We start from the raw sequence: 19,219 nt of genomic DNA, 5'->3' as shown, positions 1-19,219 counted from the left end.
ACTTTTAAAACACAAATAGCAAATGCCATCATGTCAACTACATCAGACTCAAATTTTAATACTTATTTATCTTCTTACATGTCAGTGCCCGCACAGTTTTGTAGCCTGGCAGAATTATTGATAGGCAATAATTATTGAATACGCAAGACACTGCCAAGTCTTCACTTTCCACAAAGCAACAACATTTCACGTGGGCACCCAGGTGCAGGTGCATGTTTTTGGGCAGATCTTGGGTGGGATATGGAGACCCACTGCAACACAGCAGGGATGCCAGCTGGTTCTGGTAGTGACTGCAAGTGGGAAGCTACACAGACATCACAACCAGCTGTGATTGTGACATCCCAGATAGACATCTCCAAAGTCCAGTTGTGACACCCTAGACAGACATCTCCAAAGTCCAGAACAACAGTGCACCTGTACAAACTACCACGATGGGCACTTCAGCAGCTTACACAATACAAGAAGATCTGGTCTTTCTATCCCATCCACTACAGAGGATCCCCACGACACTGATCTGGCTCCTCTCTCAGAACAGCCAGGACGGCTGTTATTAGTATGGTGCACCCTGTGTCCTAAGTTTCCATGGGCTCTCTAGAGCCTCCAGTTCCACAGCTATCACTTGGGGACTAGAGCATCACTTCAGAACTGACAACAGGGACTTTTTCAATCAACAGCACACTGCCACCTTGCCTTGATTCCCCACACACTGGCCTAGTTTCAGCTCTATGCACTGCAACTTGTGAACAGATCTTGTAAACCCACTGCATACATCAATGGAAGACAACTGACAAGTATCATTAAGTCTACATGTAGCAAGGCATTGCCAGCAAGAAAAAACGTCATCTCCAGCCGACTGATCATATGAGACCAGCTAGATGGCCAACTTGGGCCCCCGAGAACCAATGACATGTTGTAGCGTTAGATCGCACCTGCGGAGCTCTGAGAAACTGGTGCCTGGGGGTAGAATCCAGATGGTGCATGTGGTGAAAAAGGCACGAAGGTCACAACTGTCATGTTGTAGAGCATGCTACGCAACAGGATATTGTGCATTGTTGGCATACACCCTCTGCCAGTGCCCATTTATTCTGACTGATAACTGGGTGGTAGTCATGCTGATGTAAAAAGGCTGAACAGTGTTTACATAACAGCTTCAATACGACGTGTAATTTCACAGTTTTTTTTTTTTGTTATTGTTTTTAGGGCGCAAAACTGCTACGGTCATTAGCACCCGGTCTGTGACTTAGAAAAAGGTAAAAAATGAAACTGGAAACCAGCAGAAATGGAAACGAAACTCAAAAAATTGGAGAAACTAAAAATAGAAGGAAAGCTTAAAAAAGCAATATAGAAGGGGGTTGGTTGTCCCCAAAAAGAGCTTCAAATGACTGACGTCATCTCACTGGCACTAATAAACTTGAGAACGCGATCGGCTGAGCGCGTGTCATCTGATAAAATGGAAGATATATCAGGCGACAGCTGTAGACGGACGCATAATGGAGTAAAATTGGGGCACTCAAGTCAAAGGTGTCTTACCGTCCACAGCTGAGAGCAGTGGGGAAAGAGTGGGGGAGGATCACCACTTAAAAGATGTCGGTGGATGAAAAGACAGTGCCCTATCCGGAGTCTAGTTAAAATTACCTCCTCCTGACGACGCATTTGGGAGGAAGAGGTCCAAGCACAGGGAAGAGCTTTCATGTCCCGCAATTTATTATTGGGAAGTCTCGACCAATGTGCGTGCCATAAAAGAGTAACACGACGACATAAAACACTCCGTAGATCGGCGAAGGGAATCGTGCGGATAGCTGGCCAAAGAAGAGAAACTGCAGCCTTGGTCGCTACATCAGCCGCCTCATTTCCACAGATAACAATGTGTCCTGGGATCCACAGGAACGCCACAGAGATGTGGAGCAAGTGGAGGCAGTCCTGAATCCGATGGACCAGAGGGTGGACAGGGTACAGATCTTGGAGACTGAGGAGAGAGCTGAGAGAATCTGAACAGATAACATACTGTATCCGCTGATGGCGACAGTGTATTGGACAGCCTGGAGAACAGCGTAAAGCTCTGCAGTATAAACTGAACACTGGTCAGGAAGCCGAAATCAATTTGGGGTGTCGCCAACAATATAGGCACTCACTACACCTAATGATGTTTTCGAGACATCAGTGTCAATAAATGTAGCTTCCTTCATTTGTGCACATAGCGCAGCAAATGCCCGACGATAAACAAGTGAAGGGGTACCATCCTTGGGAAATTGACAAAGGTCACGGAGCAGGCAGGTCCGGGGACGGAGCCAAGGCGGTGCTGTACCCGAAGTTGTCAAGAAGGTTTTAGGAAAGCGGAAGGAAAGAGAATGGAGTAGTTGACGGAAGCGGACTCCCAGTGGTAGTAGGGAGGAAGGGCAGCCTGCATACCCTAAATCTAAGGAGGCGTTGAAAAAAATGTCATGGGCCGGATTAGCAATTTCACAGGTGGCTCTCCCTTTGACAGTATATGTTTTGCCAGTTACAGGGCTGGTATAGGCAGTGGTGGAGGGGTGCATAGGCCAAGTCTTGCAGCAGGGACAAGCATAGGGGTTGGAGACACAAAGCGAAGGGAGTTGGGTGCAGAAGGAGCATAGGGTCTGACAAGGATATTGTGGAGGTTGGGAGGGCGATGAAAAGTGATTCTAGGTGTGGTGGGCAGAACCTCAGACAGAATGGATCTCATTTCAGGACATGATATTAGGAAGTCATGGCCTTATTGATATAGTTGATTTATACAGCCAAGACCAGGATAACAGTAAGTGACAATACTGAGCAACTTTCAGCAATTGGTTTGGTTTAGATATGTTGATGACATCTTTACCACATGGACTCATGGTGAGACTGACCTGCTGAAATTCCTGGAATCACTGAATATCTTCTCCCAATTAAATTTGACTGGGTCCTATTCTGAATCCTATGCCATTTTCCTTGATGCTGATCTTATTGTCACCAAAGGACAGATACACACTTCTGTCCACATTAAATCTACTAACAAACAATGGTAGTTACATTTTAATAGACCATATGCTCCTGCTGCACTCATCTCCCTACACTATGGCTCCTACTGTGGTGTCACTGCCAGACACCACACTTGCTAGGTGGTAGCCTTTAAATTGGCCGCGGTCCATTAGTATAGACCGAGCGCCGCCACACGGCAGGTCTAGAGAGAATTCCTAGCACTCGCCCAGTTGTACAGCCGACTTTGCTAGCGATGGTTCACTGACTTCTACGCTCTCATTTGCCGAGATGATAGTTAGCATAGCCTTCAGCTATGTTATTTGCTACGACATAGCAAGACGCCATATTCAGTTACCATTGATATTGTGAATCATGTACTGTCACGAGCGACATTCGTCATTAACGGATTAAAATTAAGTATTCCACCAGCTACGTCCGTTTTTCTCAATTCTAATTCCCTTGTCTTGTTCCAGATCTCACGCCAGCCTGCGTGAGCTAAAACACGTACATTTCGGCCTCCTTTAGTAACACGGTGTTGGCTCTCCTGCCAACCACAACATTGGCAACGAGGCAAAACCGCATTCATATCGATATTCCCTTGATTTACTTGTGTAATGGCTTCACCACAATCTCCAGATGTACTGCCCGAATTTTATCGCTTGCAGAATCAGCAGACGCAGGCATTACTGGGTGCCCTTGGACAGCTCGTCCAGGGTCAACGTGCGATGCAAAACGATGCGGCAGCAGCCGCTTCACCGCTAATGCAGCCACAACACGTTGTTGCACCCACTTATCGACCTTTTGATGCTGCACTGGAAAGCACGACGGAGTGGTCACGCCAATTTGGATTCCATCTCGCCGCCTACAGAATTCAAGGTAACGAGCGGCAGCCTTTTTTGTTGTCTTCTGTCAGTGTGACTACGTACCGTGTGATATTCAAATTATTTCCCCAACGCGACGTAGCAACGCTGTCCTATGAAGAAATTTTGTCTGCATTAGATGCATATTTCAAAGAATCAGTCAATGTAGTTGCCAAACGGCATACCTTCTTTCGTACAAAACATATGGCATGTCAGACTAATCGGGAGTGGGTTGCAACCTTGCAAGGACTTACTAGGGAATGTGCTTTTGAGTGTCAATGTGGACTCCCTTATTCTGATACTATGGTACGTAATGCAATTGCACAGAACGTTTCTGATGTTCGTATAAGCAAACAGATTTTGAAACTAGTCAATCCCTCCTTTCAGCAAGTGATGAACATATTGGATCGGCAGGACACACTTGACTTTGCTCAGGAATCATTTGAAACTTCGCCAGCAGTGTGTCAGGTTAACCGGCCCACCGGGCGAGCTGCACGAAGCGGTAAACAGCCCTCGCGCTCGGCCGTGCCACTGCCTCCAGGCTCTCAGCCACGTGTCGCACCGGCAAGCAAATGCAGTGATCAAATCATGCCCGTGGGGTACTACTAAACATTCGCGTGAGAATTGCCAGTCACGCCAGGCTATTTGCTTTTATTGTAATAAAAAAGGACATGTTCAGAGTGTTTTCCAGAAAAAGCTCAGATCGGAAGCTCAAAACCATTCCAGGCCCTTTGCTTCGCGCCTGAATATGAATCGAACCAAGGATACCCAGGCTCGCGAAACTTCGCCCATGGAAATTCATGTAGTTCATTCCACTCCGCCCAGTGCCACTCTCTCTAACAGTGACTGTGTTCGTCCCAAAAATAGTGTGCGTCGACGTCGCCTGGACTCCCGTCAATTCGCAAGTGATTATGTACCAGTGTCAGTTCACGTTGCACGAGACAGTCACTCTTGTCGTCAGCAGGACAATAAACTTTTTGTAGACTTGGACATTAACGGCAAAGTGATACCATTCCAGCTCGATACCGGAGCTGCAGTTTCACTGATCAATCAAGACACTTACAAACTGCTGGGCACACATCCATTGCGTGCCGCAAATGTTAAGTTAACTAGCTATTCCGGTCAAGATATCCCTGTGTTAGGACAGTGCAGCCTTCTTGCAACATACAAAGGACAAACAAAACTTGTGTTATTTTACGTCCTTTGTTCTTCTTCTGCAGTGAACTTGTTTGATTTTGATTTATTTCAGTTGCTTAACTTGTCTATAGTAAATCAGGTCCTATAAGTGAACCAGACGGTGCCTTCAGACAGTGTTTCTAGTCTATGTGAAGAAATTGGAGACATTTTCGCACCGGGCCTCGGTTGCGCTAAGAACTATGAAGCACATTTGGAACTGAAAGCAAACGCGCAACCGAAATTTTTCAGAGCACGCAATGTTCCCCACGTGATGAGGTCGCAAAAACATTACAAGATTTGGAATCACAAGGTGTAATTGAACGTGTGCAGGCTTCTCTCTGGGCATCACCCTTAGTAATTTTGCCAAAACCTTCCGGATAGTTCAGACTTTGTGTGGACTTCAAGGCAACAGTAAATCCACAACTAGTGATAGCAAGTTTTCCTTTACCCCGCCTGGAAGATCTTTTTGACAAACTGTGCCCGGGTAAATATTTTTTGAAGTTGGACCTAGCAGATGCGTACTTGCAAATGCCGGTGGACGAAGAATCCCAGCGCGTTTTGGTGGTTAACACGCATCTTGGGTTGTATCAATTCAAACGACTGCCATTTGGGTGTACATCCGCCCCTGCATTGTTTCAGCAACACCTACAAACTGTTTGTGCGTCGGTCCCTACTGCAGCAAATTATCTGGACGATATTGTGATCTCCGGAAAGACGGAAGAAGAACATTTGGCCAATCTCAGAATATTATTTCAGGTCTTGCGACAAAATGGTCTTCGCTTGCGGAAGGACAAATGTGTGTTTTTTGCTCGGGACTTGCCATACTTGCGACATGTACTCAATGCCCAAGGCATACATCCCAGTCCCACGCACCTACGTGCCATACAAGACTTGCCTTTGCCGCAGAATTTGCAGCAGCTACAGAGTGTGCTGGAAAAAATTCATCGCTTACGCCGTAAGGGTGTTCTGTTCGTCTGGACGGCAGAATGCGAACGCGCCTCTCACCTGTTGAAATCGGCGTTGCTTTCCAATACTTGCCTTACGCCATTTGATCCCCAAAAGCCCCTCTTGTTGATGGTGGAGGCATCGTGTTTTGGGATCTGTGCTGTGCTTGCGCACAAAGATGGATCGCATGCCTTTGCGTCCAAATTGCTCTCGTCTGCACAAAGAAATTATTCACAGATCGAGAAAGAAGCATTGGCTCTCGTATTTGGTGTTAAAAAGTTTAATGGTTTCTTGTATGGTCGTCACTTTCCCATAATCACAGACCACAAACCTTTGACAACGCTTTTTCATCCGACCAAGCCTGTACCTCCACGTACAGTGCAGAAATTCATTCACTGGTCTATTTTCCTCTCGCAGTAGCGCTACGATATCTTGTATCGGTCCACTGCTAAGCACGGAAACGCCGATGCATTGTCCCGCCACTGCTGCCGACCCTGTCCTTGCTCCCGTTCTGCATTTTGTTGCTACGCAATGGCCCTTGTCAAAGTCCCGGGTTGGGGACCCGTTGGTTCGCCGATTTTTTGCTTACAAAGAGAGACTTTTTGTACGACGTGGTGTTTTGCTGTTGCGCTCTGATAATGATCAGTCCAGGGTCGTGGTCCGACATTCGTTACAGTCCTCTGTCTTACAGCTTCTCCACCAAGGACATTGGGGTATAGTGAGAACGAAACAACTTGCTCGTCAGCACTGTACTTGGTTCGGAATCGATGCCGTGATTACGAATATGTGCTCTTCTTGCATGGTGTGTGCCGCACAACAATCAGCACCACCGCGGAAATTCCTTCCATGGCCAAAAGTGACTTCCCCTTGGCAACGCTTACACATCAATTTTGCTGGTCCATTCTGGAATGCTCTATGGTTGGTTGTGGTAGATTCATTCAGTAATATTCCCTTTGTTATCTGGATGTCTTCCATGACGTCATCTGCCACCAGCCAAGCGTTATCTGCTATCTTTTGCACTGAAGGTCTTCCACAGACTATTGTTTCTGACAATGGCCCACAATTCATGTCTGCAGAATTTCAGTCATTCTGCAAGGCCAATGGTATTCAACATCTGACGTCCGCGCCGTTTTCGCCACAGTCAAATGGTGCCGCTGAACAATTGGTCAGGACTTTCAAGTCACAGAAGTTGAAAAAGTCGCATTCTTGGGAGGACGCGTTATTGCTCTTTTTGTCCTCGTACCGCTCTCAGCCCCGAGATGGTCACTCGCCAGCTGAGTTGCTCCACGGTCGTCATCATCGAACCTTGATGTCTTTGCTACATCTGCCGCATCAGGTTCCTGTGCAGCGGCAGACACCTACTTTTGCTCCAGGCGACGCTGTCTACTATCACCACTACCGAGGTTCACGGCGTTGGCTCGAAGGGCGCATTCTTCACTGCCTCGGACGTGCTATGTATCTGGTTTTGGGGGCCTCTGGTGAGGTGTGCTGGCATCTCAACCAGCTGCGCCTCTGTCATCGCATGGGATCTGCCGCTCGCCATCTGCTTTCAGCTAAGGTGGCGTCCATTCAGCGCCCCGGGGACCCATCTACTGGCTCGCCTCAGCCCCAAGTGTTACCGACGCTGCCTTCCATTTTGCCCCATGGCGACGCGCCGCCGCCACCGCCGCCTGTTCTCCCGCCAGCGACGCCCACAGTGGACGTGTTGCTGCAACCGCCGAGCGCCTCCCTGGGTCACGTGCCGCCGATCGCTTCCGCTTCCCGTGACCAGTTGTCCACCGACATGGAACTCTTGCCCACTCTGGACCATATGTCGTCTTCGCCCGTCGGATGCCCCGGCCCGATGGAGGTCGACCCTTCGGCCCCTCCTGTCTCTCTGCGGGCACATACACCGCATGTTGGCGAGCACCCTGGTGCAGGTTTTCAGGCATTTCCTAGATCCCCGTGGTCCGAATGGCAGGGTGTGGGTGGCACAGCCTTGCCTGTTGTTAGGCACCCCACCTTGTCGCATACGTCAACATGGGGTCCTCCCCACGGCGGGCGAAAGCCTTATGCCACAACCGTACGCCGATTTGCAGGGGAGGAATGTGGTGTCACCGCCAGACACCACACTTTCTAGGTGGTAGCCTTTAAATCGGCCGCAGTCCGTTAGTATACGTCGGACCCGCGTGTCGCCACTAGCAGTGATTGCTGACCGAGCGCCGCCACACGGCAGGTCTAGAGAGACTTCCTAGCACTCGCCCAGTTGTACAGCCGACTTTGCTAGCGATGGTTCACTGACTTCTATGCTCTCATTTGCCGAGACGATAGTTAGCATAGCCTTCAGCTATGTTATTTGCTACGACCTAGCAAGGGGCCATATTCAGTTACCATTGATATTGTGAATCATTTACTGTCACAAGCGACGTTCGTCATTAATGGATTAAAGTTAAGTATTCCACCAGCTACGTCCGTTTTTCTCAATTCTAATTCCCTTGTCATGTTCCAGACCTGACGCCAGCCTGTGTGAGCTAAAACGCGTGCATTTCGGCCTCCTTTAGTAACACGGTGTTGGCTCTCCCGCCAACCACAACACCTACCTCCATGATTGCCCCCACTGCAAGGCTACCCCTATGCACCCCTCTATCGCCGTCTATACTAGCCCTGTAACTAGCAAAACATATACTGCCAAAGGGAGAGCTACTTGTGAAATGACCACGACATATTTCAGCTGTTATGAAAATAGTATTTGGTGTTTTTATACCGGCATGGCTACCACCCAGTTATTAGTCAGAATTAAAGGGCACAGGCAGAGGGTGTATACCGGCAACACAAAATATCCTGTTACACAGCATGCTCTACATGGCAGTTGTGACCTCGGTGCCTGCTTCACCATACGCGCCATCTGGATTCTTCCAACAGATACCAGTTTCTCAGAACTCCACAGGTGTGAACTAGAGCTACAACATGTCATTTTTTCTCACTACCCACCTAGCCTTCATTTACATTCCTTCTCTTCCAGTCCAGTAAGTCTCCTCTGACCTGGGGTGCTGGATGACTTTTCCGCACTGTATCCCTTTTGCTAAAACTCTCCAATTCTTTTCCTTGAGCCCCCTTCCCTCCGATACTACAAGGAGAAGCCACTGGCTCCAAAGCCTTGCGTAAGCTAAATCTTTTTGTGAGTTTGTTCTTCTGCTACCCCTTCATTATGAGTAGATTCTTTTATCTATCCAATTACATTTTATGGTCTATCAATATGGCTATACCTGGGTTATTATATGGCCAAACTGTCCTGTGTTCACTCAACCTGCATGCTCAGTAATTTAGTTGCACAAATTCTTTAATTTTCTTGTGGCTCAGGATAATTATTTTATTGTGAACTTCTTGACTTTTTTTTGATGTTGCATCATACTTTTGCAGGTACAACAATACTGCCATGGAAGAGGGAGTATGCTTTTTAGTAACAACAAAGCTATTTCAAATAGAAATAAAAACATTCTTTCTATATTAGATATAAATCAGTCATACAATTGTGTATATTTTGAAGCAAGTATTTCACTTACCTTAACTGGACAATTTCCACATGGCTGGAAACAGAGAAGACGACATTTGTGTCCACATTCCATTATACGCTTGCAGTCTCTACCACATTTCACTTCTGATGGATCAGAACTACAACGTATCTGATGGGTGTGTCCACAATTGAGTCGCACTTTAATTTCTACAACACAGTCTCCACACTCTTCATAACATTTTTTGTTGCATTTGTGGTTTCTTTTGCAGCCAGCATTGTTTTTTTCACAAGGTTTATTACACTTGTACTGCAAAAGAAAAAAAAGACGAAGAACATTAAAAAAATAAAAAAATTGAAATGGTTTAAAAAATAAATTTATTGTAGTGTTGTGTTCTATGTTTAAGGGTAAACATTGCAAACTAACTTGCCCAAAGCAATAGCATACTGACAGGGACATCACTACTAATATTTAACTAGAGAATGGTTACTCAAGAAAAATCCCGATGGATATATGATAAGAGCTGGTGATGGTCCTGCATGTAAGAGAACAGGCCAAGCTCTGGGGGAAAATATGAGTATGTCCTTAGGAAATAAACTGGTAAGAATTTAGATAAAATTAATGAGGCAAGACATACAGATACCTGGTGGCAGCACTGTCAAACATGTTAAATAAGATACCAGATAAGAGAAACATTTGTCTAGATCAGATGACATGTATTTTGGACTGAACCAAGCATCACAAGAAGTTGAGGTCTTCAGAACGATACATTAATGAAGAAAACGCTTCCAGCACATTTCCGTTCTTAATTTCAAAACATGTCTTCAATTTAAGAAGCTCAATAATCAGTTACACGCTTCTGAGCGAATTATTACTTCTTATCCTTTTACTTAGCATAGCACTCATAATGTGTTGCCAGTGACCGTAAAAGCTGCGGCCTTTGGCCACCGTGTGGTGCATGTCGCAAAGTGATCCAGGCATCACTCCTGTGAGTGTTCCCATCACTCTCACCAATCGGACCATAGGCTGTCTCACTAGCTCACTGCTTCCCACCACTCTCAGGGAACAGATTACAAGGTAGCTCATTGCTCCTCACCAAGGCAACTAGCTCTGCAGGTGAAATTGCACAGAGCAGACCACAAGGCGACTTGAGGCGTAACTCTGTTCTCTGTGCACAGTGAAACTTTCATGACTGAGCATGTCTCCATCCCAGTTCAGCTCTTAATTCCTAGTATCCTTATTTGCTCTATTCTAATTGTCGTCATCTTGTGTTGTTGCTCTTCTGTTTTCTTGTTGTGTGTGTTTTCTTGTTAGGTGTAGTATTATGTCTTCTTCTATGTATGTTGCATTTATAGTTGCTTTTGTTGGTGTTCCAGTAGTCTTTATGCACCTTTTAATTGCTTTGGGTGGATAGGATACTAAATATAACAGTTATGTTATCCTGCATGACAGTCCACATACACAGGTTATCTCAGGAGGAATGGTCAATATTCAGAGATATGACAAGAACAATAATTTGAAGCAAAAAACTAATTATGGACATATGCCCTATTCCAAACGGTTTCCGAGATGAAACATATTTAAAGTTATTTTTGTATGTTTTTCTTGAATAACACAAAATCCACAACCTCTAGCGAAAACTTGTCACAGTATAAAATTAAACTACAATCAATTTCCTTTAAAAGGGTCCTATTCATTTTTTCTCAAGGACTTTCTGATTACGTGAAGACAGCGAGAGAAAATGGAAATTCTTGTGCAACACGCATGCACTGAGGTGACGGTAAGCAAGTTTGAGGTAGTTTCTCGACTTGATAGAAATGTGTCCTACATCAAATTGTTCATTTCAAAATTGTCTACACTACTATGGCATGTTGTAAACAATGACAATGTACTGACTTAATAAATAAAATAAGTAACAATGTACATTAAGTACGTTCCATCTCGGAAACCATTCAGAAGAGAAAACATGTCCACATGAAGTTTTCTGCTACAAATTATTGTTTCTGTTATATGCCTAGACACTGAACATTCATTCTGGGACAACCTGTATATTATGTTTAATTTTTTTATTTATTCATTTAACCCAAACACAGTAATTCCGTCAGGAATCCTTTTGCATCAGACCAGAGTTTTATATATAGGCCTAATTACAAAACTTATTAATATCACAGTTACTTAAAAATCATAATATTTTTAATATGATGCCTCCTGTTCTTCTCTCCACATGTAGTAGGCATTTGCCTGTTATGCTCTCTAGGCTGAAACTGTTTATTTTCCTTGGGCTTCCTAAATATCTTCTGCACACTGGTTAATAATTTATCACCAATTTTGGTAATCTGTTGTCTTCCATTCTTTTGACATAATTCTTCCTGTAGTCTTTCATGTACTTATTTAAGTTTCTCCCTCTCAGTTCTTTTCTATGTCTACATTCACTCTCTCCACAGACAGAATGTATCCAGCAATTCTTCTTAGCAATTGGATCTCTAGTGCTTGTACTCTGATGGGAACAAGTGTTTCTACTGTTGTCCAGGAAAGAGCATCAAGGTGCAGGGAGCAGTAGTGATTATGGGCAGTAGTGGATCAACAAGTTTGAGTATTTGGACTGTGATGCCTTCCTGTACAGTAATTGCTGAGCTGAAGGACTTTTCAGCAGTGTTGTCAGCACAAGAAAGAATTTTTTGCAACTACCATCATTTACCTCTGCGAAATAATCATCCAGTCTGTGTTTTGTTTATGGTTCAAAGAAGATTATCACTACAGTCAAGTACTGGCGTAGTTCCTTGGTTGGGACAATGGGATCAGCTGCTGCTTCTACTTTGGATTCTAACCCCTAGATCACACAAGCTTTTCCATAGAGCATCTGGTCTTTATGTTTTAGATTAATGTATTGGCATGTCTTAGTTATTGTTTTTCTGAGTTTGATTGATTCTGTTTGCTTTATGCTTGTAATCAATTTTATTTTCCAGCGTAGGAGGTCGTTTGTGAGTCTGACGTGCAGTGTCTCTGACAGTATGGACTGTTTTAGCTTTTCTGTTAGCCAAGGTGCAGGTTTCCCTTCAGGTTTCCAGTCTCTGGGGAAGCAAATTTACTATGTAACAGAGTTAGTGTGGTAATGATGTTGTGAGCTGATATTCCTGGTACCAATTTCTTTGTTTGTGGATTTTGTGGCAGATATATGTATGGGGGCCTGACTATAGGCTGAATTATGGGTAGGTGCAAGCTGAAGCACTGCTGCATTTGAAGAAGCAACAATGCACTTGAATTTTACAGTGAAGGGGCAGAATATTTATGCTAGTGTTCCTAGCATTAGTTGTATGATCAAGTCAAATTGAATTTTGTAAGGTCAGTATTGAAACATGCTATCCCGCCTATTTTTGGAGATCTGTGCACGATGCACATTATGCAATTCTTTTGAAGAGGTTTGAAATTTATTAACATATATTTGTCTTGTTTGTCTTCATTAATATTGAATGTGAGAAGTAATGTCGGTAAGAAGTCAAAGTAAATAAGTGTTGTGTGACTAAGGCCTCCCGTCAGGTAGACTGTTCGCTGGGCGCAAGTCTTTCGATTTGATGCCACTTCGGCGACTTGCATGTTGATGAGGATGAAATGATTAGGACAACACAACACCCAGTCCCTGAGTGGAGAAAATCTCCAAACCAACCGGGAATCGAACTCAGGCCCTTAGGATTGATATTCTGTCATGCTGACCACTCAGCTACTTGGGGCAGACATATAAGTCAAAGTGTTTGCATGCCACTACTCCACCTCCTCATCTGATACTTATGTGATATCTTAGGACCATGGAGTTCATATTTAGGGAGCAGTAGAGCATGCTTGACTGAGCCAGATGCCCAAGTTCATTAGAAGAAAGACATGGATGTTGATAGTCTGAAATATATGGCAGAGTTCACTGAAATGATTTGAAAGTGATGGCTATGTTCTACAGTAACAATACAACCATGCTAGTAGACATAGTGGCTGCATGAGTAGACAAGTTCGTAGCTTCTAAAGCACAGACTTTAGAGTTCATTTGCACTGCTTTTTTCCAGGCTTTATCCACACCATTACCCTGCCATCTCTTGTTCACATACAGTGGAGCCGAAATTTGGATATCACATTATGCAAAATTTTTATCTTTCAGCGGTGAAATCCTCATATTCTCAGGCTTGTCTTCACGAGTTTCTTAATCACTATGACTGTTTCAGACCCTTTCGTACATGATACGAACTTCAGGATTGAGGATGTAGATTTCGCAGATCAGAACTTCCTACAGCCTAATCTATAACTTCTGATTATAGAGTGTGTTGCCGTTTATATTTGTTATCACTTTAAGCTTTTACCACGTAAAATAGCTATGTTAATAGCAAATGTTTAAAATTTTATCAGTGCACTTTCAGTGCCCAACAATATCTTATCTACACTGCATTCACCTAGAAGAATTACAAGTGATGTACAAAACCATTTTACCAAAATCAAAGAAGTAGGAAAATGCTGATACTGTCAGCAGACAATTGTCATCACTTCTGGCTCATCATCAAACCAGGACGGACATCTGAAATTGAAGCCTCCTACAGTACTCTGAAACAAAGTGAGTCAGGAAGTCAATCAAGATTGCCATCAACTGGTGCAGAAATTCGAGAAATCATTTCTTGTGAACTGTACTCGCCGATGTCTGCTACCACCTTGTGTGAAGCTATCCTCTCAAAAAGGCAAATTGAGTCTCGAGCACTATCAAGCCCATCAGTGTCATCAGGTTCTGGACCAAATCCTGATTTATCTCCTTTGTGTGTGCTTTTCATTTACAATAACCAATAAGCAATTTTTTTTTAATATTATAAAGCCGTCCACATTAAGTGAATGTGTGTCATTAGATGTACAGCTTTTAAAAATGATTTGCAGTAAAAATTAAATTATTTTCAGTCACCAAAAAGGCAATCTGCCATACATCTGATGCATGGATGAATGTAAGTAACGTTAGTTTGAATAGAGTGAACTAAAGTCATACCACACAGTTCGAAGACAGACAGATTACAGAAAACATCTCAAACCGGGTAAAGTCTGTTATCCCAAATACAGTATCAATTTTAAAATCAATTCCATAATAACAGAAAATGTGTCAAATACTAATTTAACTGCCATGCTTTTAAAACTTCCTTATACTCCATGCTTTGCACATTCTTTAAACCCCACTGCACAACATGCAATTCAGAAGTTCATACAAAAGATTTAATTTAAATAAAAATTCCATAATTTCTTATCTCGCAATTTCAGCTGGAAAATCGATCACTTTAAATTTAAAAGATACAGAATGGAAGATAAAGCAACAGGCTTTTCGGATTTTGAAAGTTTTTGATGAGGTGCCCACACAGCAAACAGTATCAGTTTCAATAATGAAAATCTTGCCAAGATTAATGGAGGGGCAACAAAAACATTTTAAAGACAAAAATAAAGAATATCCTCAAAAAACAAAGTCCCTGGTTGATAATTTGCTTGAAGGGTTATCAGATTGGTTTGGGATCTCCAGCAACAGAACGATTAGTCAGGCAACGTTACTGGACCCCAAGTCAAAGGCAAGGATTTTCAGATGACAAAATAGTAATAATAATAATAATAATAATAATAATAATAATTTCGTGTAGCTCAATGGCATGGTGCAAGTCTTTCTACTTGTCAGCTTTCCAGCGACTTGTGCATTCCTTATCTACCCCAGTTATTCAACTGGGAAGTTGGAATCAACCATGTGTTGTTCATGGTGACACCTCACATAATTGACAAGTAATGGCTAGGCTACAATGAAGACTGAAAAATTAATGGCATGACTGACATTCAATGCTGCAATCTCTCAGTTTCGAGGCACGCGGTATACCAGTAGACCTCCAGGCCTGGCATATATGTAGCTAGTTCATCAATAAGTTCTGATGAGTGAGTTTCGAGTACCAAAATATTTGACATAGATGGCTGTATCTATTCACTGCACTGACTTAGAAGCTTAAATTTTATACACTGACGAGGAATCACATGCCTTAGTATCTGACATAAATTTCAACTTGGTACTTTGGTGTATGCAAGGGTGCCTGCTGCAGAGTTCAACCACCACATTTCCATCTATCTTTAGCAGTTGCCAGTAAACAGACAAATCAAGGCATTTTATACAGTTGAATTTCCAGTAGCTGTAAAAGTATATGGCGTTGCCAGCTCCGACATTATGTGGTGCGAGTTAAAGCATGCAGCGCTGCAGTCAGTGGGCACTATCTTACACCCGCACCATCACATGCTCATGTGGTATTGAGCCATATCCTTCTGCAGATGGCTACATAGGTCTGCACTCTGCCCAATGGAAGCCAGACATGTTATGGACTTGGATAGAATAAGAATAAAACCAAGACCGCACCTGCTGTGGCTGCTGCCAGGCTAGTTGTCAGATGTCACATCTCCTACTGTGCTTACAATAGACATTCCAAAGAGCTCAACATATGTACTCATGGTTGCCTATGAGCTCCTTGCCATGTAGGACTATGTAGTTCTCTCTTGCCTGCTCCTCAAGGCATTGTCCAGGACAGACTATTTTCAGTTTCAAGTTGTGAAGATATTCACTGTCAGAACTGTATTTTGTTTAGTTTCTGTAATAAACATTTGTGATTATGAGTTTTCTGAGATGTACAGTGCTTTAGTGTCTTGAGAACTGTTAATCTTGTTTTCATCTCCTCTCCTCTACCATTCTGTTGGTGACAAGGTAAAAAGTTCAGCATTTCTGTATCTTTAAAGTGTGTTTTAAGATTTCTTGGGGTGTATTAGTTAGTTTTGTTGGAGCAGGCATTTTGTTTTCAAATTTGTTTGTGTGGTTTTTAAACCCAGTGATTTTTGCTCTGTCATAATTGTTTTGTTAGGGCAGTGTCTTATGATTCTTGTGTTGTTTTATTCTGTAGGCAGATGTGGGATGTGTTCATTGTACTTTGCAGTTCCTCCAACAGGGTAAGTTTCTTGGTATATGCACATCCATGAAACAAGTTTACTAGTAAATGTTGTCTTTCCTACATAGTTCAGGTGGTCTGTTCAAGTGTGGCACAAGTGTGAATTCTCTTAATTGTAGCTGTTAGTCTCAGTTGTTTTCAGTAATTCAAACTGGACTTTGTTCAATGACAGTGTATTTTCCTAAATAGTCCGAGTCTTTCTTCCGATTATCATGTCTGTCTCATCGTCAAAAGAGCTGTCTTATCAAAGTCATTCAGTTACAGGAGCAGAAAATACAGAAACTGCTGCAGGGCATTACTCAGATCACTCAGGTTTTGGCTTCAACAGCTGTATCTCAGCATGCTGCTCCCACATCTGCGGTGACTTTTTGAGTGTTTGACAGTCAGAAAGAGGACTGGGATACAGAGTGCATTCCATAAGTAATGCGACCAATTTTTTTCTGACGCAACAGTACATCACAGCGTGTTGTAACCGGCTGTTAGCTTCAAAACGCTCTTTGTCTCATTTGGCTGCGAGCTGCCAGAGAGTCAGGACTTGCGTTTCCGTCAACCCCGTTTTGAGTTTATGTAACACGGCACAATGGATCATTCTGTAGAGTAATGGTATGCTACCAAATTTTGGGTTAAACTTGAGAAGTCCGTCACCGAAATGTTTCCATTACTTTAGCAAGCCTTTGGGACTGATTGCTTGCCCAAATCACAAGTTTTCTAATGGCACAAGTCGTTCATGGATGGCCAAGAGGAGATCACCAACAAACCTTGCAGTGGACAGCCATCAACCGCATGAGTCGACGAAAATGTGACGCATGTGCGCAACTGTTTGCACTCTGACAGACAACTGAGCCTACAATTGATAGCACAAACTCTAAACATGTCAAAAACAACCTTTTTCCGCATTGTGACCAAAGATTTAAACATGAGAAACCTGTGTGCCGAACTCGTCCCAAAAGTGTTGACCGACAACCACAAGCACATGCAAGTGCTTCAGTGCTGATAAATGTGTGAAAATGATCCTCATTTTTTAAACTGAGTTATCACTGGTGATGAGTTGTGGATTTTTGAGTAAGACCCTGACACAAAAAGGAGAGGCACACCCCATCGTCACCCCGTCCCAAGAAAGCATGCATGAGAAAGTCCAGGATCAAAGCCACGCTCATTGTCTTCTTTGACATCAGAGACATTGTGCACCACCTAATTTGTACCTAAAGGGACTGCAGTGAACTCTCATTGCTACTTGGAAGTGCTCAAAAGACTGAAAAGAAGGGTCTCGGGCTGCTGAAGCGACATCAAGGACACGTGGAAAGTTCACCACAACAATGCGCCAAGTCACAGCGTCTTCACTGTCAACGAATTCCTGGCTAGGACCAAGACTCCATTGGTTCCCCGGCGGCCCTAGAGTCCTGACCTGGCTAACGCTGACTTTTTTTTTTGTTTCCTCGGTTAAAATGAGTCATGAAAGGAAAACATTGGGACATGATTGATTGCATCCAGGCGCATGTTACATCAGCTCTAAAGGACATTTCAGAAAAGGCATTCCAGAAAAGGCATTCCAAGATGTCTTCCAGGCATGGAAACACCGCCTCGAGAAGTGTATCAACCCAAGAGGGTGCTATTTTGAAAATTTTTGATTATTTGTTCGAATATATTCAATAAATGATATTTTAACGAATTTGGTCACATTACTTATGGAACGCACCTTGTATGTACTGCCAACAGTTGTGGTTGCACATTATGGCCTACGGCATACAAGGTATGCAATGCACTGCTCAATTTCTGGCCAGTGCAGGTGCAAATATGTTTAGCTTGTTTGACAGTTTCTCCCAGATTCTCATATGGAGGACACAGTTTATGACTTGTTTGTGGAACAGTTGCATGTGCATTTTTGTTGTGGCAGTCACTTCCAGCCAAGCAGTGCACGTGCCCTGTTTTTGGTTCATGTAGAGCAGTTATCACACAGTGTTCCAGTAAGCTTGTTGATGATCAGTGTCAGGAATGGACAACAAGAAATTAATTGTGTGCCAAACTAGGCCACTTTCTCAGATTGTGTGCAATGCTGTTGTACAGTGTGGCCCCCAGGGTTGTGTTCACAGAGACGTATAGTGGCAGTCCCGCCACATTTGGCCCGGCCTGTAGTGCCTTTGGATGCCAACTCTTTCATCATCGGTATCAGTTCTGAAGGTGCTGGTCCTGTCGCTGTCAGTCCTCCTCTCAGCATCATTCCTGGCTGTGCCTAACCTCATGTTATTGCTCAGCTTGTTCGAGATGCCCGTGAGGGCCCCGTTCCCTCCTGGTATCATCAAGTCCGTCAGCAGCAATGTCCATCTGTTCACCAGTTTTCTCGCTGCTGGCCCTGTTCTGGCTAACCCCCATGCCATCGCCAGCCCTATCAGTGCTGACACCAGCTGTCTAGACAGTCATTGGCCCTACCATGGCTTGTACACTTGCCGCTGCTACTGCTATCGCTACCACCACAACCACCACCACCACCACCACCACCACCACCACCACCACCACCACCACCACCACCTTTGCTTTGGTTGTCCCAGTTGTCCCTGCTGACATTGCCGCAGCTCGTCCACACTGCCACTCCTGTTGCTGCTGCTGACCCTTTGCCAGTCTCACCATCCCAGCTGGCACTACCTATCATGTTGTGTGTTCTTCCGGACCATGGGGTGCACCTCCTTGGGAGTTTCGCTGCAAGCCCTACCAGTGCTCGGTCTTCCCCGTAACCTCCTGAAAGGGCCAGTCACCATTCCCCTAAATGTATGTGGTACACTTGTTCTATTGAGGTCAT

The 19,219-nt window shown here is 44.0% G+C and overlaps 1 protein-coding gene across 2 annotated transcripts in view; it reads right to left on the bottom strand.

Annotated features, from left to right (window-relative positions):
- The window catches only part of LOC126336769 (NFX1-type zinc finger-containing protein 1-like), a 301,188-nt gene that overhangs the window by 93,023 nt on the left and 188,946 nt on the right, over positions 1 to 19,219 (bottom strand). For both annotated transcript variants that reach the window (XM_050000780.1, XM_050000779.1), the window contains exon 10: positions 9,503 to 9,760. In XM_050000780.1, coding sequence (XP_049856737.1) covers positions 9,503 to 9,760 — 258 coding nt within the window. The remainder of the gene's footprint in view (positions 1 to 9,502; positions 9,761 to 19,219) is intronic.

Source organism: Schistocerca gregaria, chromosome 2 (assembly GCF_023897955.1).
Source record: "Schistocerca gregaria isolate iqSchGreg1 chromosome 2, iqSchGreg1.2, whole genome shotgun sequence".
Taxonomy (NCBI): domain Eukaryota; kingdom Metazoa; phylum Arthropoda; class Insecta; order Orthoptera; family Acrididae; genus Schistocerca; species Schistocerca gregaria.
The sequence above is the reverse complement of the archived record's forward strand: the minus strand, read 5'-3'. Positions and strand labels throughout refer to the sequence as shown.